This window comes from Oncorhynchus keta, chromosome 30 (assembly GCF_023373465.1).
Source record: "Oncorhynchus keta strain PuntledgeMale-10-30-2019 chromosome 30, Oket_V2, whole genome shotgun sequence".
Classification (NCBI taxonomy): Eukaryota; Metazoa; Chordata; class Actinopteri; order Salmoniformes; family Salmonidae; genus Oncorhynchus; species Oncorhynchus keta.
In genome coordinates this window covers 50,949,024-50,971,353 of record NC_068450.1, presented here as the reverse complement: position 1 = coordinate 50,971,353, position 22,330 = coordinate 50,949,024, and the positions used below count along the sequence as shown (strand labels likewise).

At 43.8% G+C, this 22,330-nt stretch overlaps 1 protein-coding gene across 1 annotated transcript in view; it reads right to left on the bottom strand.

The window, feature by feature from the left end:
- LOC118363678 (transmembrane protein 163-like) overlaps positions 1 to 22,330 on the bottom strand; it is a 49,693-nt gene that overhangs the window by 6,205 nt on the left and 21,158 nt on the right. The window contains exons 6-7 of the mRNA XM_035744791.2: positions 10,570 to 10,681; positions 3,243 to 3,384 (exon numbers count right to left, since the gene is read on the bottom strand). Of these exons, the coding sequence (XP_035600684.1) occupies positions 3,243 to 3,384; positions 10,570 to 10,681 (254 nt within the window). The remainder of the gene's footprint in view (positions 1 to 3,242; positions 3,385 to 10,569; positions 10,682 to 22,330) is intronic.

Below are 22,330 nucleotides of genomic sequence, written 5' to 3'. Positions count from 1 at the left end.
TGCTTTATCTTGGCCAGGTCGCAGTTGCAAATGAGAACTTGTTCTCAACTTGCCTACTTGGTTAAACAAAAGTAAAATAAATAAAAATTCCCTGGAGAGAGGCCTATACAGTCTGCTATTTGAATATGGAACTGCCTCACAGAACACAATATTGCAGAAATCACTAACACTGGTCTTCGGGCCTTCAAAATGCCGAGCACATGCCACTAACTTCACCAAACCAATGATTACGTCAATTGGGATGTTGTCTGATATTCCTTTTGTTCACAATTACACCCAATTTCTTTAAGCAAAAAAAGATGGCTAAGGCGGTTCAATACTGATGACGAGTAATTAAGCCATTACCTTCCAATACTGATATGAAAGCTGATATATCATGCCATCCTGACACCAAAAACAGTTTCTCAAGAATCTTTAATAATGGTTCTTCTAGTTCACCAGTAGTGCTGTCAGGGGACATTTGAATTCCTCTTCCTCCAATGATCGCACATTAGCGTGAAGCTTATGCAATGTTCTATATTTCCATAGTTTCTCTTTTAGTTTTCTACAGCGCATTAGTTTCCTCTTGTTCAATGTAAATATGCTAAAAGTAACCGTATCTGGTGTGGCCACCACCTGCATTGCTGTGTGATGTTACCCCATTCTTCCACCAAGGCACCTGCAAGTTCCTGGACATGTCTGGGAGGAATGGCCCTTGCCCTCACCCTCCGATCCAACAGGTCCCAGATGTGCTCAATGGGATTGAGATCCAGGCGCTTCGCTGGCCATAGCAGAACACTGACAGTCCTGTCTTGCAGGAAATCACGCACAGAACGTGATTGTCATGCTGGAGGGTCATTTCAGGATGAGCCTGCAGGAAGGGTACCACATGAGGGAGGAGGATGTCTTCCCTGTAACACACAGAGTTGAGATTGCCTGCAATGACAACAAGCTCAGTCCGATGAGGCTGTAACACCGCCCCAGACCATGACAGACTCTCCACCTCGATCCCGCAGAGTACAGGCCTCATTGTAACCCTTACAGCTGCCTTACAGCAGGCCTACAAGACCTCAGTCCAGCCTATTGCGGACAGTCTGAGCGCTGATGAAGGGATTGTGCATTCTTGGTTTAACTCGGGTAGTTGTTGCCATCCTGTACCTGTCCCACAGGTGTGATGTTTGGATGTACCGATCCTGTGCAGGTGTTGTTACACGTGGTCTGACTCTGCGAGGACGATCAGCTGTCCATCCTGTCTCCCTGTATTGCAATTTATTGCCCTGGCCACATCTGCAGTCCTCCTTGCAGCATGCCTAAGACACATTCACACAGATGATCAGAGACCCTGGGCATCTTTCTTTTGGTGTTTTTCAGAGTCAGTAGAAAGGCCCCTTTAGTGTCCTAAGTTTTCACAACTGACATTAATTGCCTACCGTCTGTAAGCTGTTAAGACACTAACGACCCTTCCACAGGTGCATGTTCATTAATTGTTTATGGTTCATTAAACAAGCATGGGAAACAGTGTTTAAACCCTTTACAATGAAGATCTGTGAAGTTTGGGATTTTTACGAATTATCTTTGAAAGACAGGGTCCTGAAAAAGGGACGTTTCTTTTTTTGCCTAGTTTAGTTAATGCCTAAAGAGATACCTGAAATCCCAGGTTCTGGTAGCGTGTTCAGCATTTGAGCACCTGGAACATTGAGAGAAGATATCACTAGGAGAGCTCCTCTGTCTCGTCAGAAATGCAGTTCCAGTTTACTGAGTTACTTGGCCTTTGCCATAGTCAACATTCCTCTAGCTGTTCTCAACATATTGGCAAACATATTTTTGTCCTTCTGCATGCTCCATCCACCGTGAGGCAGAGAGAGACTGAAACAGCATGTGAAGAGACTAGTGGGATCTATGGTGTGATTCACCACAGTCTACAGTACCTGGTATTGTAATTGAAGTCTGTACCTAGAGCTCATCTTTCCCTTTTATTTGGTAGTGAGGTACACTGTATCCGGCAGCATGTCAAACTATTTGGATTAATTGTTTCTTTTACCTGGGTGAAGAGGAACATCAAAAACATCATCGACTGGGCAATATTTAATCAACAGAGTGTTGTTCTGTTGGTTTGACTTCGCTGTTGAACTTTCAACTAGTTGTATTTTTTCTCAAGCTTTATCAGGAAAGACAAACAGCACTTTTACTGTACATCAATAAATGGCCTTGTGTCTGGTCCTCCAAATGTCTTGTTTTAAAAATAATTTTAAATAAAATGTCTATCCGATGGTTTGGTTGAGATGTGCTACCTGGGAAGACGCATGAAGAGCATGAAAGAGAGCGGCAGCATCTTCTCTCCCCGACTGCCCAGTCAGATGAGGGTCCCCACCGCTGGGATCCATGCAAGGAAAGCTCTATTTCTCTGCCGCGCTGCGGTTCTACATTCATTACTTCCGCAACAATTTTTCCCTCTACATACTTTGACATTACTTTTTTCCCCCCTGACTGTCCAGAGAATAGTAAAAGTGAAGTAGGTAAAAATCTGTCAAATACCCTTCTAATTTTTTAAAAGCGTGTTATTGACACTACAGACAATTTGTTTTTTGATTTAGGAGCAGTTAATTTACTGTGTGAGGGAAACAATTAACTTTTTTACAGTTAACACCAAAAGTGTCTCCACTAATGTTTACAAGCGTATTGACCGTTTGTCTGAATGTTGCTTTCAGCCCCACCTGGAAAACAATCTAAGTGAAACACTGGCCGTGTTCGTTTTGCATCTTTTCATTGATGCAAAACGTGGTGAAATCTCCAGCCACTGGGGCACCGGGCAATGTAAAACGTGCGCCTCCACTGGTATGTACAATGGAAGTTTCTACTCCAGTGGCCTTCTGAATGGTTACAATTTAAAATGACAACATTTCTGTTATTTAAATAAGTGTATTTCTCAGGGGACAACGTGTGTGTAAAAGTGATTGAATAATATGTTTCTTCTAAATACAGATCTAGGATTAGCTTCCCCTCCCTGAATCCTAACCATTGCTGGACAAAATTACCCAAGATCAGTGTTTAGAGGCAGCTTCCCCCTACACCTGGGGTACTCAACTCTTACCCTACGAGGTCTAGAGACTGCTGGTTTTCTGTTCTGCCTGATAATTGCACACACCTGGTGTCCCAGGTCTAAATCAGTCCCTGATAAGAGGGGAACAATGACAAAATGAAATGGAACTGGCTTTGAGGTCCAGAGTTGAGTTTGAGGGCCATACACAAATGTACCCACTTACTTGACCCCGTAGGCCAGGATGATGAGGCCTATCAGGACCCCTATGGACCCATCCAGGTACCACACTTTGGGATCGTGCTTGAACACCTTGGCACTGATTAGGATGGAGAAGCCCATGACCCCGCCCACCAGGGAGTTGAAACCTGTAGATCGGACAAGACAGGCAGTTTAGTCAACTGTATTATCCCACAGAGGGAAATAGAACTAGCGTGAACATTAACAACAAAGAAAACATTTCATGAAATTACATGTAGTCTGCCACAGAATCTTAATCCGAAAGTCCATAAAACAGAATGAACAGAGACGGATTTTGAATCCTTTTCGATTGGGTCTCCTCATTCGATTCGTAAGAGCCCACTCAACTGGCTCTCTCTGCACCTCAAAAACACACAGACTGACAAGGACCTCTGCCAGTCTTTTACATACTGTATGTGTGATAACCAGACTGGGCACGTCAATTACCTCTGTAAAGAATATCATCTATGGCGCTTTATTCCTAGGGGCAATCTGCAGTACTAACAACAATAACAAAGGGGACACCCCGCCAGTGTTAAACAGCTAAGTGACAGGGCTGGAGAAATGTAACCACTCGGATTGGATGCAAGGACTGAACATCCATGAGATCAAAATTACACAGAGACTACAGTGGTTGTTTACAATGACATTTCTTAAAAACAAGGGAGCAAAACTAGCTTATACTTTGGGCTCCGATGGGGTACAACAGTTGAACTAAGCCTATGAAGCATTTATAAAGTTATATTCTTCAAGAATCAATGAGTAATATATACACTGCTCAAAAAAATAAAGGGAACACTTAAACAACACAATGGAACTCCAAGTCAATCACACTTCTGTGAAATCAAACTGTCCACTTAGGAAGCAACACTGATTGACAATACATTTCACATGCTGTTGTGCAAATGGAATAGACAACAGGTGGAAATTATCGGCAATTTGCAAGACACCCCCAATAAAGGAGTGGTTCTGCAGGTGGTGACCACAGACCACTTCTCAGTTCCTATGCTTCCTGGCTGATGTTTTGGTCACTTTTGAATGCTGGCGGTGCTTTCACCTCTAGTGGTACCATGAGACTGAGTCTACAACCCACACAAGTGGCTCAGGTAGTGCAAGCTCATCCAGGAAGGCACATCAATGCGAGCTGTGGCAAGAAGGTTTGCTGTGTCTGTCAGCGTAGTGTCCAGAGCATGGAGGCGCTACCAGGAGACAGGCCAGTACATCAGGAGACGTGGAGGAGGCCGTAGGAGGGCAACAACCCAGCAGCAGGACCGCTAACTCCGCCTTTGTGCAAGGAGGAGCAGAAGGAGCACTGCCAGAGCCCTGCAAAATGATCTTTCGCAGGCCACAAATGTGCATGAGTCTGCTCAAACGGTCAGAAACAGACTCCATGAGGGTGGTATGAGGGCCCGACGTCCACAGGTGGGGGTTGTGCTTACAGTCCAACACCGTGCAGGACGTTTGGCATTTGAGAACACCAAGATTGGCAAATTCGCCACTGGCGCCCTGTGCTCTTCACAGATGAAAGCAGGTTCAGACTGTGCACATGTGACAGACGTGACAGTCTGGAGACGCCGTGGAGAACGTTCTGCTGCCTGCAAACATCCTCCAGCATGACCGGTTTGGCGATGGGTCAGTCATGGTGTGGCATTTCTTTGGGGGGGCCTGTGCTCGCCAGAGGTAGCCTGACTGCCATTAGGTACAGAGATGAGATCCTCAGACCCCTTGTGAGACCATATGCTGGTGCGGTTGGCCCTGGGTTCCTCCTAATGCAAGACAATGCTAGACCTCATGTGGCTGGAGTGTGTCAGCAGTTCCTGCAAGAGGAAGGCATTGATGCTATGGACTGGCCCGCCCGTTCCCCAGACCTGAATCCAATTGAGCACATCTGGGACATCATGTCTCGCTCCATCCACCAACGCCACGTTGCACCAGACTGTCCAGGAGTTGGCGGATGCTTTAGTTCGAGGTCTGGGAGGAGATCCCTCAGGAGACCATCCGCCACCTCATCAGGAGCATGCCCAGGCATTGTAGGGAGGTCATACAGGCACATGGAGGCCACACACACTACTGAGCCTCATTTTGACTTGTTTTAAGGACATTACATCAAAGTTGGATCAGCCCGTAGTGTGGTTTTCCACTTTAATTTTGAGTGTGACTCCAAATCCAGACCTCCATGGGTTGATAAATTTGATTTCCATTGATAATTTGTGTGTGATTTTGTTGTCAGCACATTCAACTATGTAAAGAAAAAAGTATTTAATAAGAATATTTCATTCATTCAGATCTTGATGTGTTATTTTAGTGTTCCCTTTATTTTCTTGAGCAGTGTATATATATCATTACCTTAAGTCTAAAAATGTATGTAGCAATCACAGATTGCCCCTTTGATGGCTTGTTTCATGTCACATCGAGACAAATCTGGTAGGCAAATAACTCCTACTCTATTCTGCGAGCTGTCACTATCACATACAATTTAACGAACCCCACATACACTTCAATGAGCAAGTGTCTCCATCCAAAGCTGACCTTTCAAACTGGTTTGACGCCAGTCTGTTTGCCACAAATCTCTTATTGAAACGAGAAGGGACATTAAGAGCTCAGCAGCTTCGGAGTTGTCAATAAAGACTCATAAGTAGTGAACAACTTTCTCGGGTGTAGAAGTAAATAGATGTGCGGCTGAGTACCCGAGGGTGGCCTTGAGGTTAAGGCCGCCGCCCTCAGCGCATACTATATGCAATTCACCGGTCTGTGTGGGTAAAAACCCAGCACCTGCCGGCTCTAAAAATATAGAAAGAGTGCATATTTTAAATTAAAGGTTTTAGTTATATCTGTTTGGGCTTCTTGCGGTCAATTGCAGTCTACAAATGATTTGTAATTATACTGAACAAAAATATAAAACGCAACATGTAAAGTGTTGGTCCAATGTTTCATTAGCTGAAATAAAAACATCCCAGAAATGTTCCATACACACAAAAAGCTTATTTCTATAAAATGTGCACAAATTTGTTCAAAGTGAGTATTTCTCCTTCGCCAAGATAATCCATCTACCTGGTAGGTGTGGCATATCAAGAAGCTGATTAAACAGCATGCTCATCACACAGGTGCATCTTGTGATGGGGACAATAAAAGGCCACTAAAATGTGCAGTTGTGTTACACAACGCCACAGATGTCTCAAGTTGAGGGAGCAGGCAATTGGCAGCAATGTCCACCAGAGCTGTTGCCAGAGAATGTAATGTTCATTTCTCTAAATAAACGGCCTCCAACGTCGTTTGAGAATTTGGCAGTAAGTCCAACCGGCCTCACAACCGCAGACCATGTGTAACCACGCCAGCCCAGGACCTCGTCTGAGACCAGCCACCCTGACAGCTGATGAAACTGAGTATTTCTGTCTGTAATAAAGCCCTTTTGTGGGGGGAAATTAATTCTGATTTGCTGGGCCTGGCTCCCAAACGGGTGGGCCTATGCCCTCCCAGGCCCACCTATGGCTGCGCACCTGACCAGTCATGTGAAATCCATAGATTAGAGCCTAATGAATTTATTTCAATTGACTGATTTCATTCTATGAAATGTAACTCAGTCAAATCTTTGAAATTATCAAATCAAACTATTGATCACATCCGCAATAACATCTGCTAAATATGTGTGTAGCGAAATGCTTGTGTTCCTAGGTCCAACACTGCAGTATCTAACAATTAACAACAATACACACAAATCTAAAAGTAAAAATAGAATTAACAAATATATAAATATTTGGACGAGCAATGTCAGAAGTGGCATTGACAAAAATACAGTATATACACATGAAATGAGTAAAGCAGGTTGTAAACATTAAAGTGACCAGTGATTCCATGTCTATGTGTATAGGGCAGCAGCCTCAGGTGCAGGGTTGAGTAACCGGATGGTAGCCGGCTAATGATGGCTATTTAACAGTAATGGCCTTGAGATAGAAGCGGTTTCTCCAGTCTCTCGGGTCCTTGATTTGATGCACCTGTACGGACCTCACCTTCTGGACGATAGCAGGATGAACAGGCCGTGGCTCGGCTGGTTGATGGCCTTAATGATCTTTTAGGCCTTCCTGAGACTTCGGGTGCTATGTGTGTCCTGGAGGGCAGGCAGTGTGACCGCACCACCATCTGGAGAGCCCTGCGGTTACGGGCGGTGTGGTTTCTGTACCAGGCGGTGATACAGCCCGACAGGATGCTCTCAATTCTGCATGTGTAAAATTGAGAGGGTCTTAGGGGTCAAGACAAATTTCTTCAGCCTCCTGAGGTTGAAGAGGGGTTGTTGAGCCTTCCTCACCACACTGTGGGTGGACCATTTCAGTTTGTCAGTGATGTGTACGCCAAGGAGGGTTTTACACCCTTTCCACTGCGGTCTTCTTGATGTGGATTGTGGTGTACTCACTCTGCTGTTTCCTGAAGTCCACGATCAGCTCCTTCATTGTGTTGACATTGAGGGAGAGGTTATTTTCCTTGCACCACTCCTACAGGTCCCTCACCTCTTCCCTGTAGGCTCTCGTCATTGTTTGTAATCAGGCCTACTATCGTTGTGTCTGCAAACTTGATTGAGTTGGAGGCGTGCATAACCATGCAGTCATGGGTGAAAAGGGAGTACAGGAGGGGGCTGAGCACACCTTGTGGGGCCCCTGTGTTGAGGATCAGCGAAGTGCAGGTGTTGTTTCCTACCTTTACCACCTGGGGGTGGCCCATAAGGAAGTCCAGGACCCAGTTACACAGGGCGGTGTTCAGACCCAGGGCCCCAAGCTTAATGATGAGCTTGGAGGGTACTATGGTGTTGAAGGCTGAGCTACAGTCAATGAAGAGTATTCCTCTTGTCCAGATGGGATAGGGCAGTGTGATGGGCGATTTCATCATCTGTGGCTCTATTGGGGCGGTATGCAAATTGAAGTGTATCTAGGGTGTCAGATAAGATTGAGATGGTATGGTCCTTAACAAGCCTCTCAAAGCACTTCATGTCAGAAGTGAGTGCTACAGGGCGATAGCTTTTCTTGGGTACAGGAACAATGGTGGACATCTTGAATCAAGTGGGGACAGCAGACTGGGAAGGAAAAGATAAAAAAATATTTTTTTACCTTTATTTAACCAGGCAAGTCAGTTAAGAACTAATTCTTATTTTCAATGACTGCCTAGGAACAGTGGGTTAACTGCCTGTCCAGGGGCAGAACGACAGATTGTACCTTGTCAGCTTAGGGGTTTGAACTCGCAACCTTCCTGTTACAAGTCCAATGCTCTAACCACTAGGCTACCCTGCCGCCCCTAATATGTCCGTAAACACGCCAGCCAGCTGGTTTGCACATGCTCCGAGGACACGGCTAGGGATACCGTCTGGGCCTGCAGCGTTGCGAGGGTTAACACGCTTAAATGTCTTACTCATGTTGGCCACGGAGAACGAGAGCCCACAGTCCTTGGGAGTGGGCCGTGTCAGTGGCGCTCTGTTATCCTCAAAGTGGATAAAGGGGTTTAGCTTGTCTGGGAGCAAGACGTGTCCGTGACCTGGATGGTTTTCCCTTTGTAATCCGTGATTGTCTGTAGACCCTGCCACTTTCTCTGTACTGACATTTTGTCTGTTTGATTGCCTTACGGAGGGAATAACTACACTTAGTATTCAACCATATTCCCAGTCAACTTGCCATGGTTAAATGGAGGTTCGCGATTCCAGTTTTGCACGAATGCTGCAATTTATCCACAGTTTCTGGTTTGGGTAGGTTTTATTAATAGTCAGTGGGAACATCCCCTATACACTTCCTGACGAACTCAGTCCCATTGTCCGTGTACACGTCTATGTTATTCTCAGAAGCTACCCGGAACATATCCCAGTCCACGTGATCAAAACAATCTTGAAGCGTGGATTCCGATTGGTCAGATGAGCGTTAAAATAGACCTTAGCACAGGTACTTCCTGTTTGAGTTTTTGCCTATAGGAGCAAAATGGAGTTGTGATCTGATCTTCCGAAGTGAGGGCGGGGGAAGACCTTGTAGGAATCCCAGAAGGGGGAGTAACAGTGGTCGAGAGTTTTAGCAGCATGAGTACTACAGTTCACGTGTTGATAGAACTTCGGTCACCTTTTCCACAAAATTGCTTTGTTAAAATCCCAAGCTACAATGTAGTTCCTTGAAGGTTGTCGTGTTATTGGCTTGAGGGGGATTATACACGGCTGTGACTATAACCGAAGAGAATTCTCTGAGGTAATACAGTCTGCATTTGATTGAGGTTTTCTAGGTCAGGTGAACAAAAGGACATGTGTTTCTGTACATTATCACACCATGAATAATTAATGATGAAACATACACCGCCAACTATTTTCTTCCCGGAGAGTTCTTTAGTCCTGTCTGCGTGATGTACTGGAGAACACAGCTGGTTGTATGGACGGGAACAGTATATCCAGAGCGAGCCATGATTCTGTGAAACATTATGTTACAGTCCCTGTTGTCTCTCTGAAAGGAGATCCTCATCCACCCTATTGTCCAGAGACAGAACATTAGCGAGTAATATACTCGGAAGCGGTGGATGGTGTGCACGCCTCCTGAGTAGGACTAGAAGTCCACTGAATAACTCCTCTCCGCTGGCGGCGTCCTGGAGCAGCCTCAGAGAAGTTAAATTGCTCTGGATGGTACGAACAAAGGACACAATTTGGGAAAGTCGTACTCCTGGTTGTAATGCTGGTGAATACCGCCGCTCTGATATCCAAAAGTGATTTACCAGCTGTATGTAATAACACAAAACAAACTGGTCTAATGTAAAAAATAAAACAATTGTGCAAAGTTGCTCAGGAGCTAGAAGCAGAGCCACCATGTCAGTCGGCACAATCTTCAGTATATGTTCCAGCCCCCTGACCATCTGCTCAGGAAAAGAAATTGGCCTGCAGCTGAATCTAATTGATGGTCACTGCCCTATATTAGTGTACTAAGTAGTTCCCAATATATTTCACAGATTTCATGATGGTGTCTAAACCTTTGTCTAAGCCTTCTAACCTTCCATCTCCGTGCACTATGAGAATAGGGTGCCATTTCAGACAACCATAGCCTCCTATACACCAGACTTTTTCCCCTTTTAATTTCTCTCAAAGATTACCTACAGAGTTTTTCAACCTCGTGCTCCACCTTCCCCCAATTCTCTAACTGGCTTGAACTCAAGTGGCCTAGATCAGGCATAGAAGTATGCATGCTTCCTCAGAGTTGGGTAGCTCCAGGGTGAGGTTTCCCCTAGTTAAAGATCAAGGATAATCTTCTAAAGATCCTAATTTGAGAAGAAAAAAAACGGAGCAGCTACACACCGAGTTAGATACCTACCGTCTGTGATGAGGGCTCTGCTGGTGAGCACCCTACCCAGCATAATCTTGACCACGGCCAGAATGACACACATCACGCCACTGACGATGGACACACTGAAGAGGAAGTCATCCTGACAGAGAAGAGTAGATGAGAGGGGGATTGAGAGGGGGATTGAGAGAGAGAAAGAGGTGACGAAGAGAGAAAGAGAGGGTAAGTGTTGCAGAGCCTCCGCAGTAGCATTAATATTGCACTATGGCCTTAAAAGGCATGAAAAGCTGCATTTCTGCAAGGTTAATAACCTCATCAATCCCATTAAATCCCCTCGTGAAAAAAAAGCACCACTCATTAATCTGCTTGCTCTGCCCTCATATTTAGCCTCACATTGAAGTGTTTTATCATTTCATTTTCAGTACAACCATAGTTTAATTTGAGTTTTTGAAAAATGTCAACAAAATAAGGCCACCAAAAAACAAAAAAAAAATCGGACAAAATGAATTTATAATAATGCTGTAAGTACAGGAATTGTCTGCTCAGTGGGGAATGAATATCCAACTAGCCAGTGACAACTGTGTGGAGTTCGACAGCAACTATGTGCGCTTAATACAGTATTAGACACTGTCTTGGGATTTCCAATGATCTTCTATGTACCCCCCTTACCTTCTAACGATTCGTGTGGCCTGTGAGTGCCAGAGCAAAACAGGTTACATGTGCATGTTCGTGATATAAGGGTCATAATAGTTTGTTAGACCAACCGTTTTCGGGTCTGCCCTTGTCTCACATACAACGCCGTAGCTCAGTCCCCGTTAAATCACACTTATGGTATCATGATGCAGAAGAAACAGACCAATCAAATGCAACAACCCAGCAGTCTGTAGCTCAAACACACAATGCTTACAAGGGGTTAGAAGACCTAAATCCTGCCAGTGTGATGGTGGGACTCGAAGCATTTTAAAACAGGCAACAAATAAAAGCCAGAGATAGTTTACAATTAAGTAGAAGGACAGAGAAGCCTGCAAGCCCAGTAAACACACAGTATATTCCTGAGTCATTGTTGAGCTCAGAAAGAAACAGATGTTAGTGCAGGGGCGCAACAACCACTACGGACGGGGAAGGTCATGACCCTCACGTTCTAAAATTCCTTTCCTAGATTTTATCAATACACTGATACAAAAAGGACCCGTGTTCTTTAGGACTATGCAGAATACTCGGAGCAGTCGGGCAGGCTGTGTGAAAGCAAACTGAAAGACTGGCTTTAGGACCATGGGAGAGCTGCTGCTGCAGCTGCTGCTGTCAGTGTATTTGTTTGCACTCTTTTTATGGCAGAGAGCTAGCCAATGGCTAGCTAGCACTAGCTATTAAATTGTCTCACTCTGGACCAGAATCAAATCAAGATAAAACCAGCGGCCAAGCGATTAAAGATTAATATTCAGATGAGTCTGTTTAGCCATGTATTGATTTACCAGTTTCCCTAGCTAATGCATTTAAACTTTTTGTTCTCACACTGACAATGTAATATGCAGGAACTTAGCTTAAGATTATAAATTGTTTGTCCTCTCCCACTTCTAAAACCATTGTTGTGCCCCTGAGTGAATATACGTAGTTAGCTATAAGTATAGTATACAAGGGCTATAAAGTGAATTGTATACATGTGATAAACGTTTAAAAATGCCATTGTTTTCTATGAGGATGTTTAAATTCATGAATTTAATAATTTCACTTCCTGAATTTAGAATTGAATTGACCCCAATGCTACTATGCTGCGCAGTGCGCACCATTTCAAATCTCTTTTATGGGAAGTCTTCAAAAAGTCCTAGCCTGGTCCCAGATCCATTTGATCTTCTATGGCTGTAGAAGCTAGATATACAGCACAAAAGAGACCTGCTCCCCCAATGACTTCTGACACCCTTTTTAATATTGAAAATTCTTAGCACTGAGGTGCTTGGGTTGAACGAAGCACCGGCACATGGCATTTAAAAGCCATCTGAGGAGATGAGGAGATGAGAGCAGAGATCAGCGCCATACAGAGGGTGAGTCACGCTCTCTAATACCCCCCATCTAGTGCACTACTTCTGACCAGGGTCCATATGGCTCTGGTCAAAAGTATTGCACTATATAGTTGAGAATAGGGGGTTGTTTGGAATGCAGACAGACACACTCAGGTGCGTTTACACAGAGCCTGACATTTACAGTCCAGGATTTTCTGTGAGGACTCGAATGCACATCTCAAAAGCGGAGTCACGATTTTCTAGCCTTCTCCTGAAGTGTGCATTTGTCTTACAATGGTAAATCTAGTTAGTCAATGCAGAAAGTGTCTCTCCTCTTAAACTGAATTTTAATACACCCGTTTCGGAACAACTCCGACCCTATTCTCACTACGAGATATGAAGGAGAGAGAGGAGCAGGGTGGCGAAACAGAATTCTACTATTCAGTTCACATTCCATCCTTGCCTTACCATAACTTTCATTGTGGCTGGCAACACAACATTGGTCCACAGTTGAAATTGACCGTAAATATTACAGTAGCCCCTAAGCACAAACTATTCAACAATGACAGAAATTATTCTCCTAAAACATATTAGCTACACTGTTGAATGGAACAATTCACAAACATGAGCAGACAATTAAAAAGGTTTATTTTCTCGTCTGTAGGCTACTCATTACATTTGAGCTTCAAGACAAAAGCAGAGTTGCTAACAGCATGTCTTCAAGTAACAATAGCATATTAAAATAATTACGATTAACCTTCTCATATTAATATAAAAGCACAGTAAACCTACCTTTCAAGATGACAACAAACCAGGCTTAATTTGTATAACTATTATGCAAATCATTACATGTGTAATAGCAAATTGTAACTGAAAAAATGGGTATAAGTGAATTCACTGGGAAGCACATACCAGCAACACTAAAAACATTTAATAAAATAAAATGCCTGTTGATGTGTCAACGTGTACACTGTCTGTGCTTCAGTCTGACTGTAGTCTACTGATAACCACAGCTACTACTAGCCTATGTGCTCTGATCCCATCTGGGCCTGGCCAGGAAAAACATAACGTCATGTTTTTATAGCCTAAAATAGGCCCATTACTTGTGTTCTGAGAAAATGTGAATGTGATCCAACGTCGGTTAATCGAACTGTATGTGGCTCGGCATTAAACTGGAATTAAATCAACAATAATGACATGCTGTATGAGTATCGTTTTAATTACAAATGCAAAGGCCTACACAATTCAACCCTGCATACAGCGAGCTCAGCCCTTTTAGTTTTATTGTAATGGTTCTCGTTGTCTGTCTAAAGTGTTTCAATATTTTCATCAAAGCATTTATGAAACAAACTTTAAAAAATAATGGAAACGTCTTGGCAGGGAAAAAAACTACATTTAATAAATGTGGGTTTTGACATTTACAGTATGAAGGTGTCATAGCCAGCCATAAAATAACAATATATGCCAGAACAGGTCTAAATATAAGTGTCATGACCATGTTGTGACTATTGTAAACAGGTTATGACAAGTTGTCAGCTGTTAAGACAAACTCAGCAAAAAAAAAAAAAAAAAAACAATTCAACCATCATCCCTGGGTGAGACAAAATCGCGACTCGTCAGTGAAGCACTTTTTGCCAGTCCTGTCTGGTCCAGCCACGGTGGATTTGCGCCCATAGGCGACGTTGTTGCCAGTGATGTCTGGTGAGGACCTGCCTTTACAACAGGCCTACAAGCGCTCAGTCCAGCCTCTCTCAGCCTATTGTGGACAGTCTGAGCACTGACGGAGGGATTGTGCTTTCCTGGTGTAACTTGAACAGTTGTTGCCGCCATCCTGTAAACCCAGGTGTGATGTTCGGATGTAACGATCCTGTGCAGGTGTTGTTACACGTGGTTTGATAATGCGTGGATGATCAGCTGTCCGTCCTGTCTCCCTGTGGCGCCGTCTTAGAAGTCTCACATTACGGACATTGCAATGTATTGCCCTGGCGACATCTGCAGTCCTCATGCCTCCTGGCAACATGCCTGGGCATGTGTTTTTCAGAGTCAGTAGAAAAGCCTCTTTAGCATGGGAAACAGTGTTTAATCCCTTTACAATTAAAATCTGTGAAGTTATTTGGATTTTTACAAATTATCTTTGAAAGACAGGGTCCTGAAAAAGGGACGTCTCTTTTTTGCTGATTTTATGACATGCTTATGATGGTCATTACTTGACACCCAGTGTCAACGATTTTTAAAAACTATTTCATACCCTACTTTCAAACATTAGCAAAATGACTATACATTTAAACCTTTTCAAAAAGATTGCTCCGCTAGTACCATCTATAATGTAGGAGTGTTGGCTCAACAAGATTTCTGTTTACACTTCCCTGCTTCAAGGGGGGATAACTGTCGGGCGAGTTTCGTGACCGACCTCAGGTAGCAGTCGAGGCATAGCAAGTACGCATTTGTACATTTGAATAATAACTGTAGTCAACGGTGTTTTAATGAAAAGCGTAGCAGCAGTCTAAGGCACTGCATCGCAGTGCTTGTGGTGTCACTACAGATCTGGGTTTGATACAGGGCTGTGTCACAGCGGGCCGAGAACGGGAGACCCGTGAGACAGCGCACAATCGGCCCAGGGTCGTCTGGTTTAGGGAAGTGTTTGGCCGGCTGGGATGTCCTTGTCCCATTGCGCTCTAGGGACTCCTATGGCGGTCTGGACGAATGCAGGCTGACACCTTTGCCAGGCGTATGTTGTTTCCTCTGACACATTGGTGCAGCTGTGTGTGTTGCAAAACATATCCTTGACGCTATCCAAGTTGATGAGCGGGGAAAACGATGCCAGTCAGCCTGCAAATCGAAACTACACCAAATTGAATTTCACACATACGAGTTAGCCTATAGACAAGATTACATTGACAATATTAGGCCTATCAGTTGTCAAATTGTACATGAAGAGATGGGGCATCTTGTAATTGACAGTCACATGCAGGTAAAACTCATTATATTTTTTTATTTTATTTAACTAGACAAGTCAGTTAAGAACTAATTCTTATTTACAATGATGGCCTAGGAACAGTGGGTTAACTGCCTTGTCCGGAAGCAGAAAGACAGATTTTTACCTTGTCAGCTCAGGAATTCGATCTAGCAACCTTTCGGTATCTGGCCCAACGCTCTAACTGCTAAGCTACCTGCCGACCCATTATATAGTATCTGAAAGCGCATATTCTGCAGTTTCTATGACACTCACCTTTGTCAAGTAACTCTAAAAATTCAAGGAGGTGCAGCCCTTGTTCCAATTTCACTTTTGCCTAGAATGTCTGTGCTGTCCATGCATTCAGCACATGACCACTCACGTGGCAGCATTGCTCTGGCTACTAAGCAAACATGAGTAACAGTAAATTATCCTGTTATCATGTCAAAATAGTGCATGTGACTTCAGTTAAGTGTTGGTTAGCTGCCTATGTCAAAACCAAGTACTTGCTCAATGGCTTTCCATATCAGGGGAAAAATAAAACCAGCCAGCGACTTGTGGTTTTCATAGTCGTAGAGCCTTGCACGGGCAAAGGCAGAAACGTGACCATGGACAACTTCACATTAATTTCCCTGGCAGACAAGTTGATTGCAAAGGCGGGAGCTGCCCCTCTCTGCGCAAAACATACCAGCGGAGCAGTACTCCACAGTGATGGAGAGTGGTAAAGCACTCAATGTACAGATGTCGAATAAGAGTGTTTGCATCCTCAGCGTCCTAGACTTTGTCGCTATATACAGTGCCTTGCGAAAGTATTCGGCCCCCTTCAACTTTGCGACTTTTTGCCACATTTCAGGCTTCAAACATAAAGATATAAAACTGTATTTTTTTGTGAAGAATCAACAACAAGTGGGACACAATCATGAAGTGGAACGACATTTATTGGATATTTCAAACTTTTTTAACAAATCAAAAACTGAAAAATTGGGCGTGTAAAATTATTCATCCCCCTTAAGTTAATACTTTATAGAGCCACCTTTTGCTGCGATTACAGCTGTAAGTCGCTTGGGGTATGTCTATCAGTTTTGCACATCGAGAGACTGACATTTTTTCCCATTCCTCCTTGCAAAACAGCTCGAGCTCAGCGAGGTTGGATGGAGAGCATTTGTGAACAGCAGTTTTCAGTTCTTTCCACAGATTCTCGATTGGATTCAGGTCTGGACTTTGACTTGGCCATTCTAACACCTGGATATGTTTATTTTTGAACCATTCCATTGTAGATTTTGCTTTATGTTTTGGATCATTGTCTTGTTGGAAGACAAATCTCCGTCCCAGTCTCAGGTCTTTTGCAGACTCCATCAGGTTTTCTTCCAGAATGGTCCTGTATTTGGCTCCATCCATCTTCCCATCAATTTTAACCATCTTCCCTGTCCCTGCTGAAGAAAAGCAGGCCCAAACTATGATGCTGCCACCACCATGTTTGACAGTGGGGATGGTGTGTTCAGGGTGATGCGCTGTGTTGCTTTTACGCCAAACATAACGTTTTGCATTGTTGCCAAAAAGTTCAATTTTGGTTTCATCTGACCAGAGCACCTTCTTCCACATGTTTGGTGTGTCTCCCAGGTGGCTTGTGGCAAACTTTGAACGACACTTTTTATGGATATCTTTAAGAAATGGCTTTCTTCTTGCCACTCTTCCATAAAGGCCAGATTTGACTGATTGTTGTCCTATGGACAGAGTCTCCCACCTCAGCTGTAGATCTCTGCAGTTCATCCAGAGTGATCATGGGCCTCTTGGCTGCATCTCTGATCAGTCTTCTCCTTCTCCTTCTCCTTGAAAGTTTAGAGGGACGGCCAGGTCTTGGTAGATTTTCAGTGGTTTGATACTCCTTCCATTTCAATAGTATCGCTTGCACAGTGCTCCTTGGGATGTTTAAAGCTTGGGAAATCTTTTTGTATCCAAATCCGGCTTTAAACTTCTTCACAACAGCATCTCGGACCTGCCTGGTGTGTTCCTTGTTCTTCATGATGCTCTCTGCGCTTTTAAACGGACCTCTGAGACTATCACAGTGCAGGTGCATTTATACGGAGACTTGATTATAATATATAATAATATATGCCATTTAGCTGACGCTTTTATCCAAAGCGACTTACAGTCATGTGTGCATACATTCTACGTATGGGTGGTCCCGGGAATCGAACCCACTACCCTGGCGTTACAAGCGCCATGCTCTACCAACTGAGCCACAGAAGGACCACATGATTACACACAGGTGGATTGTATTTATCATCATGAGTCATTTAGGTCAACATTGGATCATTCAGAGATCCTCACTGAACTTCTGGAGAGAGTTTGCTGCACTGAAAGTAAAGGGGCTGAATAATTTTGCACGGCCAATTTTTCAGTTTTTGATTTGTTAAAAAAGTTTGAAATATCCATTAAATGTCGTTCCACTTCATGATTGTGTCCCACTTGTTGTTGATTCTTCACAAAAAAATACAGTTTTATATCTTTATGTTTGAAGCCTGAAACGTGGCAAAAGGTCGCAAAGTTCAAGGGGGCCGAATACTTTTGCAAGGCACTGTATTTATTTATTTATTTAATTTTTTTCACCTTTATTTAACCAGGTAGGCTAGTAGAGAACAAGTTCTCATTTGCAAAGGCGACCTGGTCAAGATAAAGCCTAGCAATTTGACACACAACAGAGTTACACATGAAATAAACAAAACATACAGTCAATAATACAGTAGAACAAAAGAGAACAAAAAGTCTATATACAGTGAGTGCAAATGAGGTAAGTTAAGGAAATAAATAGGCCATGGTGGCGAAGTAATTACAATATTGCAATTAAACACTGGAATGGTAGATCGGCAGAAGATGAATGTGCAGGTAGAGAAACTGGGGTGCAAAGGAGCTAAATAAATAAATAAATAAATAAATACCTGTATGGGGATGAGGTAGGTAGATAGATGGGCTGTTTACAGATAGGCTAAGTACAGGTGCAGTGATCTGTAAACTGCTCTGACAGCTGGTGCTTAAAGCTAGTGAGGGAGATGTGAGTATCCAGCTTCAGAGATTTTTGCAACTCTTTCCAGTCATGGGCAGCAGAGAACTGGAGGGAAAGACGACCAAAGGAGGAATTGGCTTTGGGGCTGACCAGTGAGATATACCTGCTGGAGCGCGTGCTACGAGTGGGTGCTGCTATGGTGACCAGTGAGCTGAGATAAGGCGGGGCTTTACCTAGCAGACTTGTAGATAACCTGTAGCCAGTGGGTTTGGCGACGAGTATGAAGCGAGGGCCAACCAACGAGAGCATACAGGTCACAATGGTGGGTAGTGTATGGGGCTTTGGTGACAGAATGGATGACACTGTGATAGACTGCATCCAGTTTGTTGAGTAGAGTGTTGGAGGCTATTTTATAGATGACATCACCGAAGTCAAGGATCGGTAGGATGGTCAGTTTTACGAGGGTATATTTGGCAGCATGAGTGAAGAATGCTTTGTTGCGATATAGGAAGCCGATTCTAGATTTCATTTTGGATTGGAGATGCTTAATGTGAGTCTGGAAGGTGAGTTTACAGTCTAACCAGACACCCAGGTATTTGTAGTTGTCCACGTATTCTAAGTCAGAGCCGTCCAGAGTAGTGATGCTGGATGGGCGAGCAGCGATCGACTGAAAAGCATGCATTTAGTTTTACTTGCGTTTAAGAGCAGTTGGAGGCCACGGAAGGAGAGTTGTATGGCATTGAAGCTCGTCTGGAGGTTAGTTAACACAGTGTCCAAGGAGGGGCCAGAAGTATACAGAATGGTGTCATCTGCGTAGAGGTGGATCAGATAATCACCAGCAGCAAGAGCAACATCATTGATGTATACAGAAAAGAGAGTCGGCCCGAGAATTGAACCCTGTGGCACACCCATAGAGACTGTCAGAGGTCCAGACAACAGGCCCTCTTATTTGACACACTGAACTCTATCAGAGAAGTAGTTGGTAAACCAGGCGAGGCAATCATTTGAGAAACCAAGGCTGTAGAGTCTGCCAATAAGAATGTTGTGATTGACAGAGTCGAAAGCCTTGGCCAGGTCGATGAATACGGCTGCACAGTAATGTCTCTTATCGATGGTGGTTATGATTCCGTTTCGAACCTTAACCGTGGCTGAGGTGCACCCCTGACCAGCTCTGAAAACAGATTGCATAGCGGAGAAGTTATGTGGGATTTGAAATGGTCAGTAATCTGTTTGTTAACTTGGCTTTCGAAGACCTTAGAAAGACAGGGTAGGATAGATATAGGTCTGTAGCAGTTTGGGTCTAGAGTGTCACCCCCTTTGAAGAGGAGGATGCTTTCCAAGCTTTGGGAATCTCAAATGATACGAAAGAGAGGTTGAACAGGCTAGTAATAGGGTTTGCAACAATTTCGGCAGATAATTTTAGAGAGGGTCCAGGGGTAGGGGTAGCCATGTGGAAAGCATGGCCAGCCGTAGAGAAATGCTTATTGAAATTCTCAATTATAGTGGATTTATCGGTGGTGACAGTGTTTCCTAGCCTCAGAGCAGTGGGCAGCTGGGAGGAGGTGCTCTTACTCTCCATGGACTTTACAGTGTCCCAGAACTTTGAGTTAGTACTACAGGATGCAAATTTCAGTTTGAAAAAGCTTGCCTTAGCTTTTCTAACTGCCTGTGTATTTTTGTTGCTAATTTCCCTGAAGAGTTGCATATCACGGGGGCTATTCAATGCTAATAAAGAACACCACAGGATGTTTTTGTGCTGGTCAAGGGCAGACAGGTCTGGCATGAACCAAGGACTATATATATACCTAGTTCTACATTTTTTGAGGGGGACATGCTTATTTAAGATGGTGAGGAAGGCACTTTTAAAGAATAACCAGGCATCATTTACTGACGGGATGAGGTCAATGTCATTCCAGGATACCCCGGCCAGGTCGATTAGAAAGGCCTGCTCGCAGAAGTGTTTCAGGGAGCGTTTGACAGTGATGAGGGGTGGTCGTTTGGTCGCAGACCCATTACGGATGCAGGCAATGAGTCAGTGATCGCTGAGATCTGCCCCCTTTGGCGGAAAACGTTATAGTTAGCAATGGAGATTTCAGGGTTTTTGGTGGTTTTCATAAGCCAGGATTCAGACACGGCTTAGACATCTGGGTTGGCAGAGTGTTAAACTCACTGCTTTAGCACAAACATAGGGAGTAGGCTTCTAATGTTAACATGCATGAAACCAAGGCTTTTACGTTTACAAAAGTCAACAAATGAGAGCACTGTGGGAGTGGAGCTAGGCTCTGCAGGACCTGGATTAACCTCCACATCACCAGAGGAACAGAGGAGAAGTAGGATAAGGGTACGGCTAAAGACTATACGAACTGGCCATCTAGCACATTCAGAACAGAGAGTAAAAGGAGCAGGTTTCTGGGCACGATAGCATAGATTCAAGGCATAGTGTACAGACAAATGTATGGTAGGATGTGAGTACATTGGAGGTAAACCTAGGCATTGAGTAATGAAGAGAGAGATATAGTATAGTGATAGTGTATGACAAAGTGATAGGTTGGCTATGATGGGACCAGAATTTTTATAGTCAGGGCATATTGTTTAAAACAAAAAGGGGGGAAATTCCTTTTGGAAATACTCCTGGGCTTAAGGTGTATGAAAACAAAACCCTATACACAGACGAGACAACAGCTGCGATTGGACAATAAAACAAAAACGAGCTTGCTGTATATGCAAGGTAACAGTGTAGGCCATTGCATTTAACTAAAAAGATACTCATACATTATTGTGTTGATTGATTAATTCCAGTCATATCTACATAGCTAAAGCTATAAAAACATGGACATTACATTTCCCCTGGCACCGATTAGGTCAGAGCGCATAGGTTTCTCTAGGCTAGTTTTACCAGGCTAGTTTTGATTTTCCCATGACACCATGGGAAAATCAAAAGAAATCAGCCAAGATCTCAGAAAAAAAATTGTAGACCTCCACAAGTCTGGTTCATCCTTGGGACCAATTTCCAAATGCCTGAAGGTAACACGTTCATCTGTACAAACAATAGTATGCAAGTATAAACACCATGGGACCACGCAGCCGTCATACCGCTCAGGAAGGAGACTCGTTCTGTCTCCTAGAGATGATGCGAAAAGCGCAAATCAATCCCAGAACAGCAAAGGACCTTGTGAAGATGCTGGAGGAAACAGGTACAAAAGTATCTATAGCCACAGTAAAACGAGTCGTATATCGACAACCTGAAAGGCCGCTCAGCCATAAAAAAGCCAGACAACAGTTTGCAACTGCACACAGGGACAAAGATTGTACTTTTTGGAGAAATGTCCTCTGATCTGATGAAACAAATATAGAACTGTTTGGCCATAATGACCATTATGTTTGGCAGTAAAAGGGGGAAGCTTGCAAGCTGAAGAACACCATCCCAACCGTGAAGCACGGGGGTGGCTGCATTATGTTACGGGGGTGCTTTGCTGCAGGAGGGGCTGGTGCACTTCACAAAATAGATGGCATCATGAGGCATGTCGTGGCTGAATCAGAATTAGTTAGGTAACATTGATAAATAAGATGTTTTATTTACATAATAATGCTTATGTGAGATATGTCATTAGAACGTCTTTTGGATAATGCTGTTGGCAGTTGCATTTTCCTCTCTCTTCTCCAGGGCTTTGTCACTTGTTGCCCAGAGAGGGGAGAGGTCAGGCTTGTCTTCATATGTCAACGTATCTGTTAAACCATGTGATGCTATGAAGAATATCAGAAGGGGAGGAGGACATAATGGAGGCTTGTCTTCTTATGGGAATGTGTCTGTAACTATTGTATGTCCCCTCTGAGGAT